This window comes from Elephas maximus, chromosome 23 (genome assembly GCF_024166365.1).
Source record: "Elephas maximus indicus isolate mEleMax1 chromosome 23, mEleMax1 primary haplotype, whole genome shotgun sequence".
Classification (NCBI taxonomy): Eukaryota; Metazoa; Chordata; class Mammalia; order Proboscidea; family Elephantidae; genus Elephas; species Elephas maximus.
This window is the reverse complement of record NC_064841.1, coordinates 76,591,181-76,617,380: the sequence shown is the minus strand read 5'-3', so window position 1 is coordinate 76,617,380 and position 26,200 is coordinate 76,591,181. Positions and strand designations below refer to the sequence as shown.

Sequence of the window (26,200 nt, the reverse complement as noted above, 5' to 3'; positions counted from 1 at the left end):
TTTATAATTAATAAAAAATCCGTTGCTGTCGAGTCGATTCTGACTCATGGCGACCCTGTAGCACAGGGTACAACTGTACCACAGGGTTTCCAAGGAGTACACGGTAGATTTGAACTGCTGACCTTTTCGTTAGTGTCCAAGTTCTTAACCACTGCGCCAGCAGGGTTTCCTTGTAGTTAATTAATAATTGAGGCTGTATAAATATCTTGTTCTCAGGAAACTTTTATGGAGTCATTTTAGCCTCTGTTGATGATTCTTGCCTGCGTTAATTATTACTATGGTGGTCTTCAAAAAGTGATTTTTGAAGTTCTGTCATTTCTCGTCTATTAGCTGAGATTCGCTGTGAAGAAGGACCTGCCCTTGTTTGTTTGTTTGCTTATTTATTTATATCAGTGTGGGCATGTGGATGTTTACTTCATTCACTCGGTTATATCTGTTAACTGTGGTTATTTATTTTGATGCTCAGATTGTTCCCAGTTTGCCCCTTCAGGCTGCTACCTGTGTCCTTCTGATACATCCCCATTATTCTCAAGCACGTCTTTTGTTTTTTGACACAAGGTACCCTGCGCTCACATTGTACCTTCTTGCCCCACTAATAGAATCAGCCATTTCTTCAAAGAGCCCTAGTTTCTTTTAGTGAAGAATAGTGTTTGGAAACAGAGATCTGGGTCCTAGGTATTTTCCGCATTTTTTAGTTTGAAAAATTTTTAATTATAGAAAATTTGAAATGTAAGTGCAATGAACGTCCTCATACCCTTCACCGTGACTGTTTTGACCGGGTTGTTAGTGGTAGCAGTGCTTCTGGTGTATTTCTGAGGTGCATCATTACAGAAGTTTTAACCTAAACAAGCTCAGCAACGACCACAGCATCAGCAACAGAGGCACACCGTAGCCAAAGTAATTAACGTCGCATTTATATGACCGGAACATTCTGAAATTTGTTGAAATCTTGATTACATTTTAAGCCACTGTGTGTTTCTTAACAATTATATATATTTAATTTCGTTTCTATTTAAATTTTAAAATAAAATATTTGCGTGAATATTCTAATGTTTTAACTCATTTACACCGTTGTTTAAACTTTATGGCTGTGATATTCTATATGTTAATATACTCATTGCCACGGAGTCGATTCAGACTCATGGAGACCCTATAGGACAGAGTAGAACCTCCTCATAGGGTTTCCAAGGCTGTAATCTTTACGGAAGCCGACTGCCACATCTTTCTCCCACAGAGTGGCTTGTGGTTTCAAACTGGCGACCTCTTGGTTAGCAGCTGAAAGGTTAACCACTGTGCCACCAGGGCCCCTTGATAAGCTGCTCTTAAGTAAACAAATCCAGTCAGTTTTAGATCAGCCGTTGTATGGGGTGCCGTCTGTCATCTGGTTAGGTGTAAACATGCGTTAACAGGGCTGATCACCCCCTGTCGGAAGTCTGTGTTCCTCCTCGTGTCTCATCCACTGACCCAAAACTGGTCTAGTTTTCAGCCTACTTAGGGTCCAGCCTGGTCTTTCAGCAGGAATGCCTCAGTCACCGCTACTTGCCTGTCGAGAGTTTCTTCATTCTGTTTAAGACCCAGCAGGAAGTCCAGCCTTTCCCTACAGCCGCTCCGTGCCACCCTCACCGGTGGTTCGTTTGGAAACGGATCCAGTAATTCCTGAGTCATCAAACGCTAATGTTAGTGTGAAGCGTGGGTCTAGTTTTTCATTAAAAAGTAAAAAACAAAGCTACAGCCAGCCCTCAGTCATATATATATTTGTAAATGCTTACTGGTTTAACAGCAGACTGTAGGATAACAATTGAGTTGCCAAAGGATATTTCTTTTTATTTTTTGTTTTAATTGTGCTTTAGGTGAAAGGTTACACCTCAAGTTAATTTCTTATACAAAAATGCATACACATATTGTTATGTGACAGTAGTTGCGATCCTTGTAACGTGACAGCACACTCCCCCTTAGGAGATTCAGTCCTTGTAACAAGACAGCACACTCCCCCTTAGGAGATTCAGTCCTTGTAACGTGACAGCACACTCCCCCTTAGGAGATTCAGTCCTTGTAACGTGACAGCACACTCCCCCTTAGGAGATTCAGTCCTTGTAACGTGACAGCACACTCCCCCTTAGGAGATTCAGTCCTTGTAACGTGACAGCACACTCCCCCTTAGGAGATTCAGTCCTTGTAACGTGACAGCACACTCCCCCTTAGGAGATTCAGTCCTTGTAACGTGACAGCACACTCCCCCTTAGGAGATTCAGTCCTTGTAACGTGACAGCGCACTCCCCCTTAGGAGATTCAGTCCTTGTAACGTGACAGCGCACTCCCCCTTAGGAGATTCAGTCCTTGTAACGTGACAGCACACTCCCCCTTAAGATATTTATTTTTTAGATTCGGATCATTTCTCTGAAGTAGGAAGAAAACATTTAGTAAGTTTCAGATGTAACGTTATTAAATAATTTATTTTTGTTGAAAAACCTAAACAATGAAAGTAGACTTTTATTTCTCCTCAGCTTTTCTCTTCTTTTAAAAGAATTCTACCACACAGCCGAGAGTAGCCTGGTGTAGTGAACACCCACAGTTGATCTTTGTTCAACCTTAACATTATTTGCTTCAGATCTTTTTTAAAAAATGAATTGATCGTCACAAGTAAAACTCAGGTTTCTTGTATACTCCTTCCAAATTCCGTCTCTGTCACCTCACAGAGATAATCGTTCTCTCCTTCATAGCATTTTGAATTTTAAGTGATTTTAGAGGTACTCTAACACCCACCACTAAAGATGTAAAAATAGCGTATGGCCTGGTCTGCTGCTGAGACGTGGCCGGTGCACCTGCACTTCTCCCTGGCCAGGGGAGCAGAGCTGCGGCCTCAGCGGAAAAGGAAGAACCTCAGCTGGCGGTGGCGGCCTTCCTTAAACTATTTTAAGGAAATTAAAGAATGTCCGACTGCATCCCCGCCCTGCCGGGCCTCCACTGGTGGAGGGTGCGTTTCCTCCAGTGCCTAGAGCCCCAGGTCCATCTGTGCTGCCTAAGTTTCCAGGAGCCAGCATCCCCACCGTGTTGGTTTTTGCATCTTTAGCTTTTTCTGAAACAGCCTCTAGTCAGCCTGACCCATTCATGGTGAACAGGTACGAGCCGTGTTTTCACAAGTGCTCTGGTGGCAGCATTCATGGTGAACAGGTACGAGCCGTGTTTTCACGAGTGCTCTGGTGGCAGCGTTCATGGTGAACAGGTACGAGCCGTGTTTTCACGAGTGCTCTGGTGGCAGCGTTCATGGTGAACAGGTATGAGCCGTGTTTTCACGAGTGCTCTGGTGGCAGCATTCATGGTGAACAGGTACGAGCCGTGTTTTCACGAGTGCTCTGGTGGCAGCATTCATGGTGAACAGGTACGAGCCGTGTTTTCACGAGTGCTCTGGTGGCAGCGTTCATGGTGAACAGGTACGAGCCGTGTTTTCACGAGTGCTCTGGTGGCAGCGTTCATGGTGAACAGGTATGAGCCGTGTTTTCACGAGTGCTCTGGTGGCAGCGTTCATGGTGAACAGGTACGAGCCGTGTTTTCATGAGTGCTCTGGTGGCAGCGTTCATGGTGAACAGGTACGAGCCGTGTTTTCACGAGTGCTCTGGTGGCAGCATTCATGGTGAACAGGTATGAGCCGTGTTTTCACGAGTGCTCTGGTGGCAGCATTCATGGTGAACAGGTATGAGCTGGGTTTTCACGAGTGCTCTGGTGGCAGCACGGGTTCCGAGTGGTCTGCCCAGCCCCGGCTCTCCTACCAGCCGTGTCGATCGTGGTGCGCGGTTTGTAGACTACGAGGTTTTCCGGGGGTGGAGAGCGTAACGTTAGAGGAGAAATGCCCACAACTGAAATATATTGCTTTAAAACCTATTGCCTTGTTATTCACATACAACAATTAGATAAATTTTCAAAAGACAATAGAAAATGTCATTATTTCATATTTCCACCTCTTGTTAAACAGAAAGCCTGCTAAACTCTTACTGAGAGTGAGAAGAGGCAGTTTTGTGTTTTTCAACCATGTATTGTGTCTGAAGCAAAGTTTAGTAGGAGGAAAAGCTGTGAATTAGGGACTTTACGAGGAAGTAAAAATAGAATTTCAATTTTAAATTTCCATCAGTTAAATAATCATGCAAATTGATTTAAAATTGAGATTTTTTTTTTCATTGCGTAAAAAAAGCCGGCAGGATTAAATATAAAATACGGTTTGGAAGAATATGTTATTCGAGTGAATTAATTCACTACGGTGCTGTTTCTTGCAGTTTGATATTTGGAAGTCAATTGGATATCCACTCGGGTGGGATCGATTTAGCTTTTCCGCATCACGAAAATGAAATCGCGCAGTGTGAGGCCTTCCATCAGTGCAAGCAATGGGGAAATTATTTTCTGCATTCTGGTAAGTGATGGCTTCGAGTTAGTTTGTTCTATTTGGATTCTGTCTGTATTGGTAAAACAGCTTCATTAGGAAATACATAGGTAAACGTACAGGTTAAGAAATGGATTTCTCTCTTAAATTATTTTATGAATTTCGGTCCATTGAAAATGAGCTTCCCTCGGATTGGAATAACAAACATGCGTTTTTGGAACTGAAATATCAACTGACTAGAATATAGAAAGTGTTTTACACTGCTGTTCTGTTTAAGTTCCTTTCAAATAAAAACTTCAGCAATTTTGAGTGGTGTGATCTAATAGTAATTTTGAATGTGCTATATTAGCAACTACGGCTGCTAACCAAAAGGTCAGCAGTTTGAATCCACCAGGGGCTCCTTGGAAACGCTGTGGGGCAGTCCTACTCTGTCCTATAGGGTCGCTATGAGTTGGAATCATCTGGCCGGCAATGGGTTTGGTTTTTTTTTTTTTTTTTAAGCTCTAGTAAGGTCACCATAACATGTCTGTCACACTATCTTTTGTTTCATTATTCAGAAAGAACATAATCAGTTAACACCAGCCGTCAGTTCTCAAAAGCAGATACGACATTACGAAACAAGTGGTATCTTTAGCATAGCAGTTTTGAAATTTACTTTGGTTCACAGGAAGATTCATGTGTACAGATTGTGATAAAGGGCATGGGGCCAGAATTAAGCAGTCTTATTATCTTTTTTGGAAGGGACGCTTCAGGTGTTTGAGAAGAAGAAAGATAAAGACTGTTAGTGTTAGTGATAAACCAAAATCAGACTCGCCGTCGAGTCAATTCCAACTCATAGCAACCCTATAGGACAGAGTAGAACTGCCCCATAGACTTTCCAAGGAGCATCTGGTGGATTTGAACTCCCGACCTTTTAGTTAGCAGCCGTAGCTCTTAACCAGTGCACCACCAGGGCTCCTGGTTAGTGACAGGGTTTGGAAATGAAAGCAATCAACGTTTAAAGTATAGCAAGTTACAGTTATTATTCTGTATGTTTTTGAATTAAGAAAATTAGGTTCTCACCATTACAAAACCCTTTGCCGGGGTAATATAAAATGCAGAGGTGTCCCATTTTTATCGTATGCATTACATTCTATGAACTCTACACTAAGGGCTCGTTTGAGTTTCTTCATGGAAGTAAAGAAGACAAGGCTGCTTGCCCCAGAGTATACTCACTTCCGTCTTTTCTTTGCACCCCAAGCTTACCCTTGGGAGCCCAGGGGACTGCAAAGCGCGTTCCATCCAACCATTGCTGTGTGTGTCTCTCACGGTGTCTCAAGATCTCAGTTCTTTGTAGTGACCAGCTCATTTCTGTAATGCCTCCAAGTCGCCTAAAAATAAAACAGAAACAAAGCTGGCTGAGTAGCTATGTTTATGGACTTAATAGCTGTTACCTAGTATTCCAATTCATTTCCTTGGATAGAGCTCAAGAGTTGCCAAAATCCACTTTATTTCTGCCGGTGATGTATCTTGCTAGGTGGATTTCCCAAAATAGAAGGCTGAAAGCCTGACAGTCTTACCTTTGATTTCAGCTGGTGCTTATGAGGTAGGGGAGATGGACCCAGCCTGTGTGGGAAAGTGTTGGAAAAATGACTTCTCAGAGAACCCATCGTATATCAACAGCCAGCTGCCCACGCTTCACTTTAGAAATCCTGTGAAACAAAGTCTGTTCTCCTCTGGCGTGAGGACTTCTGAATTTTATCCTTAGCAGAGTAAATGTGAACAGAGCCTGTTGGAGGAAATGATTGTGGGTCTTTGGTCTGAAGAGCTGCATCTCAGTAATGGAGATATTTGTAGCCCTTGTCTCAGATTCGGTAACCCACGTTGCCGTATTCACTATCTGAAACCTTTCAGGGTCAGTCCTCTGCAGATGCTCCAACTGTCCGTTGATTAATTCTCTTGAGTGGGTTATAGTTGGTTAAGAAAATGGAACATAGTAAAGTCCTTGAGCAGATTGTGGATCCAGGGATCAAAAAAGATAACTTAGCAGTACTAATGCTTGGACTTCTTTAACCCTTGTGAGATAGTAAAGAGGTATTTGGTGTATATAAAGCAGCAGGCTTTGTTTACCTTGCAACATGGGAACGGGAAAGGGTTTTTTGTTGGTGTTTTTGTTACGATGACTGTTACTCCTTGTTAAGACAATTGGAATCTTCTTCGTTCCACTTCAGCCCTATCCTGGAAAAAACAACCGTGTCTCCTGACATGTAAGAGAATTAGTACATTTTTTCCTAATGGGCTGGGAGATAGTGTTAAGTAGTCAGGTGTGTTTTGTTTTCCAGATGTTGTCCATTAAAAATAAAATCTAATTGTGGTTGGTGTTTATGGGAGCCCTGCTGGCTCAATGGTTAAGAGCTTGGCTGCTAACCAAAAAAGGTCGGCAGTTCCAATCTACCAGCTGCTCCTTGGGAACTCGGTGGGGCAGTTCTACTCTGTCCTGTAGGGTTGCTATAAGTTGAAATTGCTTGATGGCAGTGGATTTTGGGGTGGTGTGTATGACATGTTGTATAGAATTATTTATTCAGGTTTGTATTTCTTTTTGGAAGCTACATTTTAACCAGTTTTCAGAAAAAGAAAAAAAAACTTAACCTTGAACCACCCTTATTTTTGAAGTAGTGTCAGTAAACAAGGAAGGATTTTCTGTTAGGAAACACCCTTGCTTGGAAATAAATCTTTTAAAAATACGGTCTCACCACTATTATAAGATCTTGAGAAATAGTAAACCTGAGAAGAACACATACTTTTGTGGTTACGAGGGGGGGAGCGAGGGAGGGTGGGAGAGGGTTTTTCTATTGATTAATCAGTAGATAAGAACTGCTTTAGGTGAAGGGAAAGACAACACTCAATACATGGAAGGTCAGCTCAATTGGACTGGACCAAAAGCAAAGAAGTTTCCGGGATAAAATGAATGCTTCAAAGCTCAGCGGAGCAAGCGCGGGGGTCTGGGGAACATGGTTTGCGGGGACTTCTAAGTCAATTGGCAAAATAATTCTATTATGAAATCATTCTGCATCCCACTTTGAAATGTGGCGTCTGGGGTCTTAAATGCTAACAAGCAGCCATCTAAGATGCAGCAATTGGTCTCAACCCACCTGGAGCAAAGGAAAATGAAGAACACCAAGCCCACATGACAACTAAGAGCCCAAGAGACAGAAAGGGCCACATGAACAAGAGACCTACATCATCCTGAGACCAGAAGAACTAGTTGGTGCCCGGCCACAATCGATGACTGCCCTGACAGGGAGCTCAGCAGAGGACCCCTGAGGGAGCAGGAGAGCAGTGGGATGCAGACCCCAAATTCTCATAAGAAGACCAAACTTAATGGTCTGACTGAGACTGGAGGAATCCCGGCGGCCATGCTCTCCAGACCTTCTGTTGACACAGGACAGGAACCATCCCTGAAGACAACTCATCAGACATGAAAGGGACAGGTCAGTGGGTGGGAGAGAGACGCTGATGAAGAGTGAGCTAATTATATCAGGTGTACACTTGAGATTGTGTTGGCAACTCTTGTCTGGAGGGGGGATGGGAGGATAGAGAGAGAGGGAAGCCGGCAAAATTGTCAAGAAAGGAGAGACTGAAAGGGCTGACTCAAGACGGGGAGAGTAAGTGGGAGTAGGGAGTGAGATGTATGTAAACTTATATGTGACAGACTGATTGGATTTGTAAACGTTCACTTGAAGCTTAATAAAAGTTATTATAAAAAAAAAAAAAAATACGGTCTCAGAAGAATTCCACAATTCATAGTTTTATTGACTGTGCAACGCCACCCAACTGTGTGGATCATAACAAATTATGGATAACATTTTGAAGAATGGGAATTCCACAACACTTAATTGCGCTCGTATGGAATCTGTACATAGGCGAAAAGGCAGTTGTTTGAATAGTTGTTCGAACAGTGCGTGGCTTAAAATCGGGAAGGGTGTGCGTCAGGGTTGTATCCTTTCACCATACTTATTCAGTCTGTCTGCTGAGCAAATAATCTGAGAAGCTGGACCATATGAAGAAGAACACGGCATCAGGATTGGAGGAAGACTTATTAACAACCTGCAATATGCAGATGACACAGCTTTGTTTGTTGAAAGCAAAGAGAACTTGAAGTACTTACTGTGGAAGATCAAAGACCACAGCCTTCAGTGTGGATTACACCTCAATACAAAGAAAACAAAAATCCTCACAGCTGAACCCATAAGCAACATCATGATAAATGAAGAAAATATTAAAGTTGTCAAGGATTTCTTTTTACTTGGATCCACAATTAACACCCATGGAGGCAGCAGTCAAGAAGTCAAACAACGCATTGCACTGAGCGAATCTGCTGCAAAAGACCTCTTTAAAGTGTTAAAAGCAAGGATATCACTTTGAGGACTGAGGTGCTCCTGACGCACGCCACGGTATTTTCAGTCGCCTCATGTGCATGCGAAAGCTGGACGGTGAATAAGGAAGACTGAAGAATTGATGCCGTTGAGTTACGGTGTTGGTGAAGAATATTGAATATATACCATGGTCTGTCAGAAGAACAAACAAATCTGTCTTGGAAGATGTACGGCCAGAATGCTCCTTAGAGATGAGGCTAAAGAGACTTCGTCTCGAGTAGTTTGGACATGTTATGAGGAGGGACCAGTCCCTGGAGAAGGACATCATGCTTGGTAAGGTGTAGGGTCAGCGAAAAAGAGGAAGACCCTCAAGGAGAAGGACTGACAGTAGCTGTAACAGTGGGCTCAAGCAGCAATTGTAAGGATGGCACAGGACTGGGCAGTGTTTCTTTCTGTTGTACGTAGGATCACTGTGAGCTGGAACTGAGATGGTGGCACTTAACAACAACAACAAAGAATTCCAGGCTCAGGTTTAGAAGGTCCTTAAATAGTGTGGTTTTTCTCCTCTCTTTTATATATAGGAGTTGAAATAATATCACCGTCTTGATAAACCTGTGAAAACAAACTATAATAAAAAAATCTAATCGATCATACTCAGAGATCTGCAAGCTCAGTTCCACAATTTTGAACAACTGTAAGCAAGCTTTTATTACTGTTGCCTTGTTGGTGAAATGAAAAATTTGTCATTTCTTCAGATGTTTCTAAAATTACAGGAAATGGAAAAAATACGAAGTGTTGCTCTCAGTGTCATAGTTATATATCCTTGTCTGAGTTCTGAGTAAGCCAGTGGTGGCCATGTACCAGGGGTCCTTGTCCCCCCACCCGTCCCCAACATGGTGCTGGGTGTCCCTGAAGCCGTAGAACAAACACAGATGTCTGTTACATCTTCCCGGGGTGCCAAATGTGGATGAAAAATTTTGAGGAGAAACTTGTATATCAGTATATATGTGGGCTTTTAAATATTACAGAATGCAAAGGTTATTAAGTATTTTATGGTGATGCGTGAACGAGATTGGCATGTGGCTTACTGCAGCCAAGTTTGAGGAGCACTTCTCCTCCTCTGTGGATAGAAGAGTTGCCTTCTTCCCACCCACTTCAGAATTAATGATTTTGTTTTTACTTTAGGGCATTTGCACGTTAAAGGCAAAGAAGAAAAAATGTCCAAATCATTAAAAAACTACATTACAATTAAGGTAATGTGCTTTTAAAATGACTTTTTCACTGTGGCACATGTATAGGTTTATAAAATGTTCTTCACACGCACAGATCAGTGACATTTGTGTTCATGTTGGTCAACCATCAGCATGATTCATTTCCAGATTTTTCCATTATCCTTCGAAGACGCTCAGTGTGCTTTTTATATTTTCTGAGTCGCTGATGATTTGCCGGATCTGCTGTAAAGGCTTAACGTGTAGAGTGAGAACCACGAAGTCTCTGATTCTTTGAATATTCCAACCCATTTTCCCTGTAGCCCTAACCTGCCTTTCCTACCTGCCAATTTAAACCAGTGAGTCTTCCTTGTTTTAAAAAGGAGCCCTGGTGGCACAGAGGGTTAAGTGCTAGGCTGCTGTTACTTCTGGAGATATTTTTTCCTCCCCTTCTTTCTGTCTGCTCCTTGTAGGACTCCTGTGATACTACGTGTGTTGGTATGCTTGATGGCGTCCCACAAGTGCCTCAGGCTCTGTTCATTTTTCTTCGTTCTTTTTTTCTTTCTGCTCCCAGACTTGATAATCTGTATTGTCTTATGTTCACTCTCGTTGATCCTCCTCTCACCTGCCTGTTCTAATCTGCTGTTGAACCCCTCTGGTAAATTTTTCACTTGAGTTAATGTTCTCTTGAGCACCAGAATTTCTGTTTGGTTCCTTTGTGTAATTTCTGTATCTTTATTGACTTTCTCATTTTGTCCATGCGTGTTCCTAACTTTCTTTAGTTCTTCATCCATGGTTTTCTTTAGTTCAGTGAGGATGTTTAAGACAGCCAATTTAATGTCTTTGACTAGTAACTCAGATGTCTGGGCTTCCTCAGGAATGGTTTCTGTCAAATGCATTTTGTGATTGGGCCACACTCTCCCACTTCTCTGTATGTTTCATAATTCTTTGAGAACTGGACGTCCTGGGTTGTAGTAGCTCTGGGAATCTAATCTCCCCTCAGGGATTCCTGCTGTTACTCGATGAAGGTTGCACTCATCTGTTAACGGACTTCTCCCATCTTTGTTTGCAAAGTGTATATTCCAGTTGTGTGTGGTCGTTGAAGTTTCTTTCTGTTATTTCTGCAGTCAGCCAGTAGCCTGACAAAGTTCACCAAAAAACAAGAAGAAAAAAAAAAAAACAGTGTGCTGGTCCTTTAAGTTGTTGCCGCTGGGAGTAGCCACTGCTGTGAGAGGGTCAGGACTGCGGCAGTCTGTACCGATCTGGTCCCTGGAGGACACGGTCCCTAATGGCTGCGAGGGCACCAGCCAGCTGTTCTAGGACCATGGCAGCTGCCCCCACTGCTGCAGCCGGGCTGAGGAATGGGGTGGTGGCCGGTTGGCCTGTGTGACTTATCTAGGAGAGATGAGGAGCCTCCCCTGTCATGAGGCTCTTCCCCCGGTTGATAACATTGTCTGATCAGACTGCAGAGTTCTGAAATAGTTGCTCTTTTCAGTTCAACTGCTGTTTGGATGGAGGGACCAACCCCTCGAGCTTCCTACTCTGCCATTTTGAATGTTAGCTTTTTTGGGCTTGTATTTCCTTTTTCTCATGGAACATACCTGGGTGAGGTTATGTGTGTGGTCACAGTGTATGCTTGAGAGTCTCTTAAAGTAACTGTTCTCTCTGTGTGCTGGTTTTCTCTTTATTGCGCAGGCTCGTTTGTTCAGTTTTTTTCCAATTTGATGGTATCCACTCCCCCCTTTTTGGTTTACTTTTATTTTTAAAATATGCCAAGTGTTTACAGGATTTACTAGTGAACACTGTAAAGAAGTCTCGCTTAGCTCCCTTCTGTGTACCTCTTGCACCTCATCCTTGTGTCTAGGTTATCCTCCCAGGGTTTATTTTACAAAAATAAGAAAATATATACATAAATTCTTACATGAGGTAGAATATACAACATACACTGTTCTCCACCTTGCCATTTTAACAGTTTAATGTTTTAATCTGATGATAGAATTAATGTATTTTCTTGCAGAAAGTTTGTATAATACAGACAAGACATAGTGTAAAAATACGAAGATACAAAATGTGAAGAGCAGATCTTCCCAGCCGTGTCCCCTGTTGTCTGGTTTTTCTCCCCCGAAGCAGTATTACCAGTTTCTTACGAGTCAAAGTGTGTGTGTGTGTTTATGTAACTCTATATATATATTCCTCGTTTTTTCTTTTCGAACAGATGGTAGCACTATTTTGCACTTGCTGTTTTCACTTAATCAGTCCTTGGATTGGTCAGTTTTCTGCTCTTGGAGTCTCTCATTCTTTTAAATAGCTATATAGTAGTCCATTACATGGGTGTATTTTAATTAATTTAAACAACCCTTTTAATGGTCACTTAAGTCACATCAAATTTTCTGTGAGGGTGTGTGCATTTTAACGTTTTCATAGAAGTTGCCAAGTCAGCATTCCCTTTTTTTTTAAATAGGACAATGTATTTATTCATTTTAAACTTCATGGATTCCCCCCTCCCCCACCCAGTTTTTGGCTGTTTACAAGTAAATGCTTCCATTAACATTTTTGTATATTTCTTTTCTTTTTTTAATTTATCACCAGTATTACTTTTAATGACGTTAAATGGCTCATCATAGTGGTATAAATAATTTAATTACTGCTGTATTGTTGAACTGTTACGAGACTCGTATTCTGTATCCTACAACACTGTGATGAATATCCTCTGGCTGAACGCTCATGCACATCTAAGGGTTAGCTTTGTTCAGTTCCTGGCCAGTTCCCCGGATGTGCAGCCACCACCCGTCTGTCACTGGGATCTTACGTGTTGCTGTGATGCCGACCAGTTTTCAGCAGAGCTCCCACACTCAGACTAGGAAGAAAAGATTGGTGATCTGTTATAAAAATCAGCCAGAGAAAACCATGTGGATTACAATGGCCTGATCTGTAGCAGATCATGGGGACGGCACAGGACCAGGCGGACTCGGCACCAGCTAACAATGGCAACACCAGCGATTAGTTCCTTGGGGTAAATATCTTGAGGTAGAATTGCGTGCCTGACGATATGCACATTCAAACTGCCTTGGACACCATCGAGTCGATTCTGACTCAGCGACCCTACAGGAGAGTAGACCTGTCCCATAGGATTTCCAAGGCTGTAATCTTTCTGGAAGCAGATGGTCACTTCTTTCTTCTGCAGAGCGGCTGGTGGGTTCCAACCCCTGACCTTTCAGTTAGCAGCCGAGCACTTAACTACAGTGCCACCTGGGCTTCTTGCTTTGGGTACAGATTCTGATAATTTAGCAATAAATACCGGTTTATATTCCCCGCTAACAGTGTATAAAATGTCCGTTTCCCAGTTCCCTTACAACAGCAGGTTAGAAGAATCCTAATCAGTTAAATATTTTTCTTGTTATTTGGTGAAAGATGGCATCTTGATTTTAAATTTCCGTTTCTTTATTAGTTACGTCTAATTTACACACATATATATTTATTAATTATTTTTATTGTACTTTGGATGTAGGTTTACAGAAGTGGGTGTTATTACTGCATTTTAGAGAAGGAGAAAACTAAGGCTTAGAGCAGTCTGGTAACTAGTCCTAAATCATAACCCCAAAATTAGTAAAGCAAGGTTTTGAACCCATATCAGGACTCTAAAGTTCAGGCTCTTTTCAGCCTCCTTTAAGCAGAAAGAATTAAGAGTTTTCATGCAGACAACTATAAAAATCCAGTGAATGGTTCTCAAAATAACGAGGATTCGCAGAAAAAGCACTCGTCTGATAGAAACCAGTAAATGGGAATAAAAAGACAAAATTGAAAAAAATCCTAACATTTGGGGCAATAGCTTAATATCGTCAAGTAAAAATGAGCAAAGGACAAGTGCAGGCTAGCCTAAAGAAAATACAAAATAAAAATAGCTACAGATGGAAAAAAACCCAGAAAATAACAAATGCTTCAGAGGCTGTGGGGAGGCTGGAACTCTTACACACTGTTGGTCGGAGTGCAAGATGGTACAACCATTTTGGAAAATGATATCGCACTTCCTTAGAAAGCTAGAAATAGAAATACCATATGATCCAGCAATCCCACTCCTAGGAATATGTTCTAGAGAAATAAAAGCCATCACACAAATAGATATATGCACAACCATGCTCACTGCGGCACTCTCCACAATAGCAAAAAGATGGAAGCAACCTGGATGCCCATCAACAGATAATGGATAAACAAACTGTGGCCCACACACAGGATGGCACACACACAGGATGGCACACACACAGGATGGCACACACACAGGATGGCACACACACAGGATGGAGTACTGCTGAACAATGAAGAGCAACAGTGAATCTGTAAAGCATCTCACAGCATGGACGAATCTGGAGGGTATTATGTTGCTTGAAATAAGTCAATCACAAAAGGACAAATACTGTATGAGACCTTACTGCAAAAACTCATAAAAAGCTTTACACATAAAAAGAAACAATCTTTGATGGTTACAAGGGAAGGGAAGAGTGGGGATGGAAAAACACTAAATAGACAATAGATAAATGGTAACTTTGGTGAAAGGTAAGACAGTATACAGTACTGGGGAAGCCAGCACAACTTGTTCGAGGCAAGGTCACGGAAGCTTCGTAGACACGTCACGTCCAAACTCCCTGAGGGACCGAACTGCTGGGCTGAAGGTTGTGGGGACAATAGTCTCAGGGAACATCTAGCTCAACTGGCGTAACAGTTTATAAAGACACTACTTTGGTGAGTAGCATCTGGGATCTTAAAAGCTTGGGAGCAGCCATCTAAGATACTCCACTGGTCTCACCCCATCTGGAGCATGGGAAAACGAAAGACGCAAGGAGATTAGTCTGAAGGGCTAAGGGACCACAACCAGCACAGCCTCCACCAGACTGAGTCCAGCATAACTAGATGGTGCCTGGCTACCATCACTGACTGCTCTGACAGGGATCACAGTTCAGGGTCCCAGACAGAGCTGGAGAAGAAATGTGGAAAAAAATTCTAACTCACCAAAAAAAAGACTTAATGGTCTGACAGAGACTGGAGAAACCCTGAAAGTGTGGCCCCCAGACACCCTTTTAGCCCCGTAATGAAGTCATCCCTGAGGTTCAACCTTTAGTCAAAGATTAGAGAGACTTATAAAACAAAACAAGACTAAAGGGGCACACCAGCCCAGGGATAAGGATGAGCAGGTAGGAGAGAACAGGAAAGCTGGTAATAGGGAACCCAAGGTGGAGAAGGGAATGTTGACATGTTGTGGGGTTGGCAACCAACGTCACAAAACAATACGTTACATTATGTGGTGGGCTGTAAGCAAGGGCCTGTGCCATAACGGAGGCTCGGGGGGTTCACTCCCCTCTCCCTGCTGGTGGTTCCAGTGATAGACTGGACGCGGCGCGGGGTCGTAGGGCTCAGACGGACAGATGGCTTCCTGCCGGGCATTCATTGCCCGGTCGCTTGTGAGTTCTCAGTGCTCAGACGCGCTTGATGCTGTCACCAGTGGCTGGCCATGCAGGGACAGGCGTGTCCCATTGGCCTGGGCTCTCCAGATCACCTCCCTCACTCTGAGGTCCCTGCAGCACGAACTTACACGGCTGTTCTCACATGTCACCCTCTGCAGTGGCTCACGGCCACACTGTCGGTGGAACCAGAGTAGTGTAGAAACTTAAGTGATTTAAGAACAGAGCAGGAACGTGTTATAAAAAATTAATATCCATGGAAGCCAGTAATAACTCGAGACCTCATCACACTAGCATCAGAATGTGATCACTCGGGCGTTCGTAGAAGTAATAAAGTATTTATAACAATACGTCTTCCTTCCTTCCTTTATGTTATCGTTAGGGAACAGTCCATTGAGACGGAATGCTCTAGAAAGACAGGATTTCATGTTTGTGTTTGTGCGACTGTAGCTCCCCAGGAGCGCTGTAGAGTGGGGAAAATCAACACCCTTTAATGCTGTAGGGATTTTGGAGAAAAGTTAACATAGATTTGTGAACGTATGTTGCAATTAATTCTGAATGGGAGAAAAATTGCTTGAAATAAAGCCATCTGACATCCATTTGGAAACCCTGGTGGTGTAGTGGTTAAGTGCCACGGCTGCTAATCAAAAGGTCAGCAGTTTGAATCCACCAGGTGCTCCCTGGAAACCCTATGGGGCAGTTCTACTCTGTCCTGTAGGGTCGCTATGAGTCAGAATTGACTCAGTGGCAATGGGTTTGGTATTGGTTTAACATCCTTTTTGGAGTGGAGTGTGTGGCTACCCAGAAAATACAAAATACTGTTTTTATTCCAGTTCTGAAGGGGAGAGAATTCTTTTAGGAAAACCAGAGAACTTCATCAGGGATACCATATCCATACATCTTAATAGTTTTTAAATCCGTAACAAAATACAAAAAATAGTGAGTGGGAAAAGGTATCTAGTTTATTTTAAACTGCAGATATCTAGAGAACTTATACAGCTGTATTAGACTTCATTTGATAGATCGTCAGGTGAGTGCAAGGATTTGCAAGAGAAATCTAGATAGCAAGTCATATTGAGGAAGAATACACAGCTTTTGTTTTTTTGGAAACAACGTTATACCTGTTCAGACCTACCATCTGGCAAGAATTTATAAAAAGCAAAACAATAGGAGTGATAATTGGAAAAAAAAAAATGCATCCAATATTGACATGGCGTTTGAGAAATAGGTGTACTGGTATTGTTTTCCAGGGGAGAAAAAAAAACAACAGTAAAGCAATTTATGACAGGCTGTAAAGCAGTTTATAGACTGTGCTTTGGGAAATGAATTTCTAGGAAAATAATACATAAAGAAGAGAAAAAATTAAAAACAGGATGGCCGTAAATCCGAGTGTGTGCTAGTGGGTTAGTTAGGAGTCATTCGTGTGCTGTGGGTGCTAGTTAGGAGTCACCTGTGTGCTGTGGGCGCTAGTTAGGTTAGTTAGGAGTCATCTGTGTGCTAGTTAGGTTAGTAAGGAGTCATCTGTGTGCTGTGTGTGCTAGTTAGGTTAGTAAGGAGTCATCTGTGTGCTGTGTGTGCTAGTTAGGAGTCGTCTGTACGCACCTCTCCATTCTCCAGACACAGTACTCTCATATTGAATTCTCTGGAATCCATCTCACCAAGCCTTAGCTAGAAGAAATATAAAGGAGTCATTATTGTAAGACACAGGCTCATACGTAGGGACTCTTTGGAGTCACCTGTGTGCTGTGTGTACTAGTTAGTTAGGAGTCATCTATGTGCCGTGTGTGCTAGTTTGGTTAGTTAGGGGTCACCTGTGTGCTGTGGGTGCTAGTTAGTCATGCATGTGCCGTGTGTGCTAGTTAGGTTAGTTAGGAGTCATCTGTGTGCTAGTTAGGTTAGTTAGGAGTCATCTGTGTGCTAGGTTAGGAGTCACCTGTGTGCTGCGGGTGCTAGTTAGGTAAGTTAGGAGTCATCTGTGTGCTAATTAGGTTAGTTAGGAGTCATCTGTGTGCTGTGGGTGCTAGTTAGGAGTCACCTGTGTGCTGTGGGCGCTAGTTAGGTTAGTTAGGAGTCATCTGTGTGCTAGTTAGGTTAGTAAGGAGTCATCTGTGTGCTGTGTGTGCTAGTTAGGTTAGTAAGGAGTCATCTGTGTGCTGTGTGTGCTAGTTAGGTTAGTAAGGAGTCATCTGTGTGCTGTGTGTGCTAGTTAGGTTAGTAAGGAGTCATCTGTGTGCTGTGTGTGCTAGTTAGGAGTCGTCTGTACGCACCTCTCCATTCTCCAGACACAGTACTCTCATATTGAATTCTCTGGAATCCATCTCACCAAGCCTTAGCTAGAAGAAATATAAAGGAGTCATTATTGTAAGACACAGGCTCATACGTAGGGACTCTTTGGCCACTTTTTGGTGTATGCAAACAACTGTTCAGAGGAGCAGTGTCCAGAAGAGCAAACACTGAACTTACTCAGAAGGCCACCCTGTGGAGATGGCTGAGCGAATTAGGACGTAAAAACGATTTAGTAATGGAAACAGTACAGGGCTGGAGTTTGAGTATGGCCTCTGACACTGTGCGATTTGGTTTTTAAGCTGTTGTGTCACCATAATAAAAACCTGTTGCTGTCCAGTCAATTCCGACTGATAGTCACCCTCTAGGACAGAGTAGAACTGCCCCGTGTGGTTTCCAGGGAGCGGCTGGTGGATTCAAACTGCCGACCTTTTGATTAGCAGCCAAGCTCTTCACCAGGGCTTCAGGTAAGGGTTGGGAATATAACTGGGCCTCTTGCATTGCTCTTGGGTCCCACTCCTGAGGGGCCCCACTAGCTTCTCTAAGAAGTGAGGCCTGAGGGGACAGTTGGAGAAGCATTTGGGAAAATAACCAGCTAAATAAATAATCTCCTGAGTTGTTGGCAAGACAAAAAAATCAAGGAGAATGTGGTCCTGTCAGTGGAAGCTCCAAAGGACCTAATGGAGGGAGTGTCCTGTGGACACAGGGTAGCAGGGTGGGCTGCAAGGCTGTGGGAGGCCTGAGCTCAAAGGCACCTTGGTGTGAGTACTCTGTTTGTAACCACCTCCCCCCACGAATATTTTACAGAATTATCTGAGACCCCCAGAGGGGTTGAGGAAGCTCCTAGCTCCCGGCCGGCAATTCCCCTGTATCCTAGGTAGCCAGCCTATGCTTTCACAGTTAGAGAGGCATGGGTTTTTTTTTCCAAGTCAGCTTTTTGCTTTTCCTGCCTTTCAGATGGTTTTTTTGGCTTTCTGTTTTTTACTCATCCTGACCATCCTGCAGTATCCTCCCTAATCCCTGGAGCCTGAAGGCCTGTGGGGGAGGGAGTCCGAGGCTAAGGGGCAAGTTGCCTGTGCTGACTTGAGTGAGCCCTCTTGTGGACAGAGAAGACTGGCTGCTGTCAAGGCTGACCCTGTGCTGGTGGGCCCCTGTCAGAGCTACAGGCATGTAGCCGGTAACCAGTTGCCACTGAGTCGATTTTCGGTCATGGCGACACCATGCGTATCCACGTAGAACTATGTTCCATAGAGTTTTCGGTGGCTGATTTTTTGGCAGTAGATCTTCAGGCTTTTTTTTTTTTTTTTTGAGGTGCTTCTGGTTGGACTTGAACCTCCAACGGGTCGGTTAGCAGCTGAGCACATTAGATGTTTGTACTACCCAGTGACCCCCACGTGCGTATAAAACCCAAAAAAGCCCAAACCCATTGCCTTTGAGTCAATACAGACCCATAGAGACCCTACAGGACAGAGTAGAACTGCCTCATAGGGTTTCCAAGGAACAGCTGGTAGATCCGAACTGCCGACCTTTTGGTTAGCAGCTGGGCTTTTCACCACTGCACTACCAGGGCTCCGTGTAGAAGTTGGGAAAATAAATTGCTTGTTGTGGTTGTTGTAAGTCTGAAATGTATTGAAATCTGCCATGGTTAACGGACCCATTTAGTATTAGGCCCTGAGGAATCCCTTCAGTTCCTAGCTGTGATATTTCATTTTACGTATGTCAAACTAGGATCCAGGTCTGCAGTGTTATCAGGCCTCGGGATAGCCTTGGCGTTATACTGTGAATTGGCGAGGGGGAGAAACATCTTCTGTAATAACCAGCTTATACTCTGGAGAAAATTGGACTGCCTGAGAGCAGAGGATTGGAGCTCGTCCATGCTGGCACCTCCGAGTCCAGGCGTTTGTCTTTGAAATAGCTCTTCTCCTGTTAGGTGTCCCGGCCAGCAAGGCCGGCCGCCTGGTGGTGCTGGATGGGGAGGTGTTCGTTATTGAGGCACTTGTGACCAGTCAGGTAGACCGTTCTTGATGGTGACTTGGTAAGTCCAGCTGTCCCTGTTGTTTGTTGTTGGGTGCCGCCAGGTCAGTTTCGACTCAGTGACCCAAGGTGACAGAGTAGAACTGCCCCATGGAGTTTTTTTAACTGTAATCCTACAAGAGCAAATCACCAGGTCTTTTTTCTGTGGGGCAGCTGGGTGGGTTCAAACCGTCAACTTGTTTGGTTAGCAGCAAAGCACTTTAAATCGTTGTATCACCAGGGCTCCTTGCTTATTGTAAATCCTTTTCACTGAAAACCAGTAAGCTGCCGCCCCGAGCAACTGCGTCAAGGTCGTCTTTGTTTCTAAACAGCAACATCACAGGATCATTTAATGGGTGTTTTCTGATCAGCTCTTGTATGTTGTGTTGTTCTTGGTGCCTGGAGGACAGGAATAACCCCTGGAGAGCAAGAGGGAGAGAAGAGTCAGCAGAAGGGTTGAAAACGTCTCCCTTTATTAACTGAGACCCATGGGAGGAGGCTTCAGAATGTCTCGGTGCAGACACGTTGTATCCATGTGGCCGTACCTGAGCCACGTTGAGCCCGTAGACAGAAGGCTTCCATCTCTGGCTCGGCAAGTCGGCGTCTGAGGCAACCGTGTGGGCGTTGTGTGCTGTGGACGTCGCGCGCTGTGGGCGTCGCATGCTGCGGGCGTCGCGCGCTCTGGGCGTTGTGTGCTGTGTGTGTCCTGCGTGCTGCAGCGAAACGCTGTTCGGGGGCCCCCTTTTGTCTCCCCCGCCCGTGGCAGGCCGAGAGCATTCCTGGCAGCGGCTGAATTGTGAGCTTGCGCTTTCTCTTCTGGGACAACACTTGAAGCCCCTAGTTACACCGAGCCCCTTTTCCTCACCCCACTCCATCCTACATCTGATCTCTTTCAAGTAGTTGTCAGGACTCTGAACACTGAGGAAACCCTGGTGGCACAGTGGTTAAGAGCTGTGGCCTCTAACCCAAACAGTCGGCACCTTGACTCCACCAGGCGCTCCTTGGAAACCCTGTGGGCAGCTCTGTTCTGCTCTGCAGGGTCACCCGACGGTAATGGGTTTGGTTTTTTTTTTTTTTTAACACTGACCAGCATATACAGAGGATTTGTTGAATGTTTGTGTTGTTCTCACAGTCACCTCTGGCTATTTCTGCTAAGTTTTTCCATGTTACCTTACTTAATATAGAATTTTCTCTTCGTATCCAGAAATTATATAATCTCTGGACTGATGCCAGTTGGGTTAGGGGAGAAATACTTCTTTAAAAAAGGTTGTTTCTTATTTTTATTAGCACCAAGTGTCAGAGGCAGGAAGGTTTATTTTTTGAGAAACATGTTTAGTGCATACCTTCACCTCCATGTGCCACAGACCTGTGTCAGATAGAACGAGATCGGCCTTTTTCTCCTCAGTCTGACCATAAACATGCATGTCGGCTTACTCTGACCGTTAGCCACTGTCAGGAGCTTCCTGGAAGCTTTCCTCCCTGCTCCGGGACCCTCCTTCATTCTCGCTCAGTCTGGAAATGAAGTGCTTTGAGCTGCCCACCTGGCTTTTTGTCCCTCCCAGCACACAGCAGCATTCTGCTCAGTCCTCCGACGGTGTGGCAGAGGTCTGCTTGAGTTCTTGTCTTCTAGGATGAGAGTCATAAAATCCTGTCGTGGATAAAAGAGCTCCTAAAGTTAACAACAGAACAGACCTCTCCTTGAACCTGATGAGAGGAGATTTTTCAGGGCAAGAGGGCTTTCCCACCAAGTATTGAGATTCTTCAAACACTAAAAATTCATTAGGGGATGATGCCTGGCTACCGTTACTGAATGTTTAGATCCAGGGATTCCATGGCAGAATCCTGATCAAAAGGGGGAAAACAAGGAAGAGAGTTTCAATATCTCATGGAATCCAGACTTTCTGGAGCCATTTTAGGCTGGGTGACCCACCCCCAAACTATTACCCTGAGGAAATCTTTAAACCTCGAACTGAAACTGTCCCCTGAAATCATCTTTGAACCAAATAACGGTTAAACCCAATTAGAAAAGAGTGTCTGCATTAAGCATTACGTTCTTACAAAGAATTATCTGTGTGTGATCAGACAGGCAACAGCAACCTGAAAGGATAGACAAGATGCTTAGGGGGCAGTCAGGGTGTGATGGTAGTGAAATGGTTTGGAAAAGGTGGAGAAGGGCAGCACAACTTGAAGATCACGTAACCGGTGTCTGAATTGTACGTGGAGAAATTGTTGAAGTGGTGTATGTTTCGTTGTGTATAATTTCGCATACATAAAATTGGGGGAAATTGCCAGAAAAAGTGGTGATAGTGAGAGTTCGGAAACAAAGCTTTTCATAAATTCTGATTTGTTGGCATGTGACTATCAGCTCATGTAATTGCAGTAAACTGGATAAGGATAATCTCTGCTTCATGCAAAATGTAAAAGAAAAACATTGTAAATGTACTTTATTTCTTGCTTTATTAGGACTTTCTAAAGAAGTTTTCACCTGATGTCTTCCGGCTTTTTTGTATGCGGAGCAATTACAGGTCAGGTAAGGAAACAGCTGAAAATATAGTCTTCCAGGATCTCACTGCCACGTTATTTGCTCACGTGTAAAACTGAAAAAGGAACCAAACCCGCTGTCGCGTTGATTCCGGCTCATAGCAACCCTGTGCCCCGTAGGGTTTCCAGAGCTGCCATCTTGCCAGGAGCAGCCTGCCACATCTTCTTCCTGTGGAGCAGCTGGTGGGTTCTAACTGCTGACCTTTGTTTAGCAGCTGAACACTTTAACCACTGTGCCACCAGGGCTCCTTTACTCACGTATGGCTCAGAAAATAATTTTTTGATGGTATTTGAGGATCTCAAGAAATGGGCTAAAATAAGGATGGTATTATGAGTGCAATTGCTGTTTATGCCTTACCGTTTGGGCTCTGCAAGTGAACATAGAGGGTGAACTTTGACGAGGTCCCAGCGTTGTGGACCAGGAATCAGCCAGAAGATCCCTGAAGTGACGTTCCCGAGTGGGAGTCATCTTGCAGAGGCGCATGTGTTTCTAAGTCAGGCTCAGGTTCACCTCTGCTTCCAAGACAGACCTGTTGGTTCTCCTGGCAGTCCGTGGCATATTCAGTATTCTTGCCAACACCATAATTCAGATGTATCAACTCTTCTTTGGTCTTCCTTATTCACTGTCCAGCTTTCACATGCATATGAGGCGATTAAAAATACCATGGCTTGGTTCAGGTGTACCTCAGTCCTCAAAGTGACATCTTTGCTTTTTAACACTTACTTTAAAGAGGTCGTTTGCAGCAGATTTGCCCAATGCAATACGTCATTTGATTTCTTGATTACTGCTTCCATGAGCATTGATTGTGAATCCAAGTAAAACAAAATCCTTGACAACTTCAGTCTTTTCTCCATTTATCATGATTTTGCTTCTTGGTCCAGTTGTGAGGATTTGTGTTTTCTTTATGTTGAGGTGTAACCCATACTGAAGGCTGTAGTCTTTGATCTTTATCAGTAAGTGCTTCAAGTCCTCTTCACTCTGAGCAGATAAGGTTGTGTTATTTGGATATTGGAGGTTGTTAATGAGTCTTCCTCCAATCCTGATGCCTCTTTCTTCTTCTTATAGTCCAGCTTCTTGGATTATTTGCTCAGCATACAGATTGAATAAGCACAGTGAAAGGATACAACTCTGATGCACACCTTTTCTTACTTTAAATCACGCAGTATCCCCTTACTCTGTTTGAATGACTGCCTTTTGGTCTGTGTACAGGTTCCTCATGAGCACAATTAAGTGTTCTGGAGTTCCTGAAACAGGAACACTAGAAAAATGGCGCCATCACCATCACCGCTGTCCCACTGGGGTAAACGTGTCAGCAGCCACAGTTTATGACAAGACGGAATCTCTTCAGAGTAATACCTGATTCCCGCCATGCTGAACTGTATGCTGCTGTAGGAGTGGACTCTCTGGTCAAGAAGTGGTCTCATGCGGTGTCCTTAGGGACTGGAGGAAGGGGAGGCTCAGCTTTGGGGACAGCAGGCACTGCCCAGTCTGGTTTGACCAATCTAATTGGCAAAAATGGCCTCCATGAGGCCTCCAGATTCAGTGACTAGAGCTGTATGAAGAGTAGTGGCCTTGAGTGCCATGGGGAGAGTGAGGGCTCGTCCGTGGTGGACAGAAGAGGTGAGTAATGTAGGGGCTGGGGGTGTGTCCAGACTGAAATGCCTCCCCACCACCTGTACCTGCTCTGTGAAGGCAGCCGGGTGAGGGCTGGGGGAGTCAGGGCTTCCCAGAGGGAAGGAGGCCTGCGGCGTGGTCTGTGCAGGATCATCGTGTGGTGCAGAGAGGAACGGTTTTTATTTAAATGGTTATATTAATAGGAGTTTAGGAATTATACTGGCTTTCCATTTATACTAGTGATATATAATTTCCTTTGGAAATTACTTTTATGAAGTGTAAAAATTGGGGTGATGTATACAAAGAAACAAGCTAAACATTCAACAGTCATGCTTGGATTTGGCACAGTCCTTGGTGGTGGTGTGCTGACAGCTGAGCTGGGAAGCCCTGGCCTAGAAGGCTGGCAGGGCCGGCCACCCTGACCATCGCACTTCTCCAGTCCACGCAGCCCCTTGAGCAGCTTCATGAGGTGCCACCACGTCCCTGACCTACCCCCCCACCCCCCCGTGACCTTTCATTCCTGATTTCTGCGTGTTCACCCAGCACTTCTTCCTGGCGTGTTGACATTCCCCCCGACTCCGCTGTACAGCTGACCATGCGTTTACCTCCTACGGCTCTGCCATCTCCGTGTGCAGAACCAGCTCTGTTGAGCCTTCCTGGTCTTGTCTAATGCCTTCCCTTTCCAGGCCATCGACCCGTCAAGGTGGGGTACTGACTCCGGGCCTCTGCCTCTGGGCTCTGTTCTGTGCTGTTTCCGTTGACACTGAGATCTTCTGAACTGGCACCTTTTCAGCTCCTCTCCATCTCTCTCCTTGTCCTTCTTTTTGCCCTTCCTACTTTCTTGCTCTAATTTGATGATTTCTCATTTTTTTATGAAGACATTGGGGGGTGGTACAGCCGAAACATGCTGGGTTCCCAGTTCGTCAGTCAGGTGAATGTGGCCCTGCAGTATCACTTGTCTCACACACAACGCACTTCTCTGGACAATTTGGTCGAACACCCTTGGCGCTGCCATCAGGTTGTCTTTTCCCCTGTGGTTCCCCTTGCCTGTACTGCCCCTCCCCTTTTCTGTACCTACTGGAATCTCATCTGCCCTCCTCCAGCTACATGGACACACAGACACTTGCTCAGGTGATCTAGCATGCAGACAACTGCACACGTTGATCACACACCTGAACACACGTGCACACACACACACACAAACACTCTCAAAATATACCAGAAACAGACACGCCTGCAACTTACCTCCTACATTTCTTTAGCACTTAGTCACTTGGCATTTTCTGCTTTATATTGTTAGGACATTTTTAGGATAAGTAGGTAATTATTTTTCTAGCTAGGTGGCAGACTTTCAGAAGGGTGAGTCAGCCTCTACATCTTTCATAATTTAGTTAACACTAAGTGTAGTACCTTGCACATTACAGCTCTCTTTAAATATTTACTCATTAATTAACGTTTATCAATCAGGTACTTATTAAATATGTTCAAAGTACACTGTCGTATGCCTAGATTCTGTGAAGAGATACAGATACCCCTGACTTGAAAAGTTTATACATCCCGTTCAGTATTGAATGACAATGGGAAGGACCCCAGAGTGGTGCAAATAGGTAAGTGCTCAGCTGCTGACTGAAGGCCTGGGAGTTTCCAGGGCCACCTCAGAAAAAAGGCCTGTATGTCTACTTCCAAAAATATCAGGCTGTGGGGCACAGTTCTACCCTGGCACACATTGGGTCGCCATGAGTCAGAGTCGACTCATCGGTATCCGGTTTGGTTTTTTTTAATAAGGTGGGATCAGGAAATTGAAGGTCCCTGATTGTAGCCAGTCCCTCAGCATCCAGCAAATGCTGGTTCAGAATCGACTCTGCCACACAGAATGTGTGTGGAGCAGAGATTACAGCGAGCTGGATGCAGCCACCTTCAGCACAGTGTACAGAAGAAAAACCGAGTGCATACTTCCAGACACTGCAGAATAGCCTACAGTGTGCCTGGAAAGAATGCAGCGGTGCTCCAAGGCGAGGCTTGTCCTTTGGAACAGAGACGGATGAGAGTCTGCCGAGACTCGGCCAGGAACAGCGATGGGCTTTGCAGATAGTGCCCTGTGTTTAAATCCAAGCCTTCTGTCCGAGGGATGTGGGTTTGTTTGCTGCTACTTTTGCCCAAGTCTTTATCCTGGCTTTGATGCACACACAGCAGAGCTGTTGGCTTTATACTGCTAAGCCCAGATTGTCTGCGTTAGGGATTATTTTAGCCTGTCCCTGTGGGATCGAACTGCAGAGGATCAGGCTGGGGGGCGTAAGCTCCCTGAAGCAATAAGAGGCGCCATTCTCAAGAAGTAGAACGTGACTCTTGGCTTGACTGCT

The 26,200-nt window shown here is 44.3% G+C and overlaps 1 protein-coding gene across 5 annotated transcripts in view; it reads left to right on the top strand.

Moving 5' to 3' along the window:
• CARS2 (cysteinyl-tRNA synthetase 2, mitochondrial) overlaps window positions 1-26,200 on the top strand; it is a 79,431-nt gene that overhangs the window by 35,464 nt on the left and 17,767 nt on the right. For 4 of the 5 annotated variants that reach the window (XM_049867878.1, XM_049867877.1, XM_049867881.1 and 1 more), the window contains 3 exons: window positions 4,269-4,402; window positions 9,913-9,980; window positions 22,148-22,214. In XM_049867878.1, the coding sequence (XP_049723835.1) occupies window positions 4,269-4,402; window positions 9,913-9,980; window positions 22,148-22,214 (269 nt within the window). The remainder of the gene's footprint in view (window positions 1-4,268; window positions 4,403-9,912; window positions 9,981-22,147; window positions 22,215-26,200) is intronic. The other variant, XM_049867879.1, reaches the window with a different exon arrangement.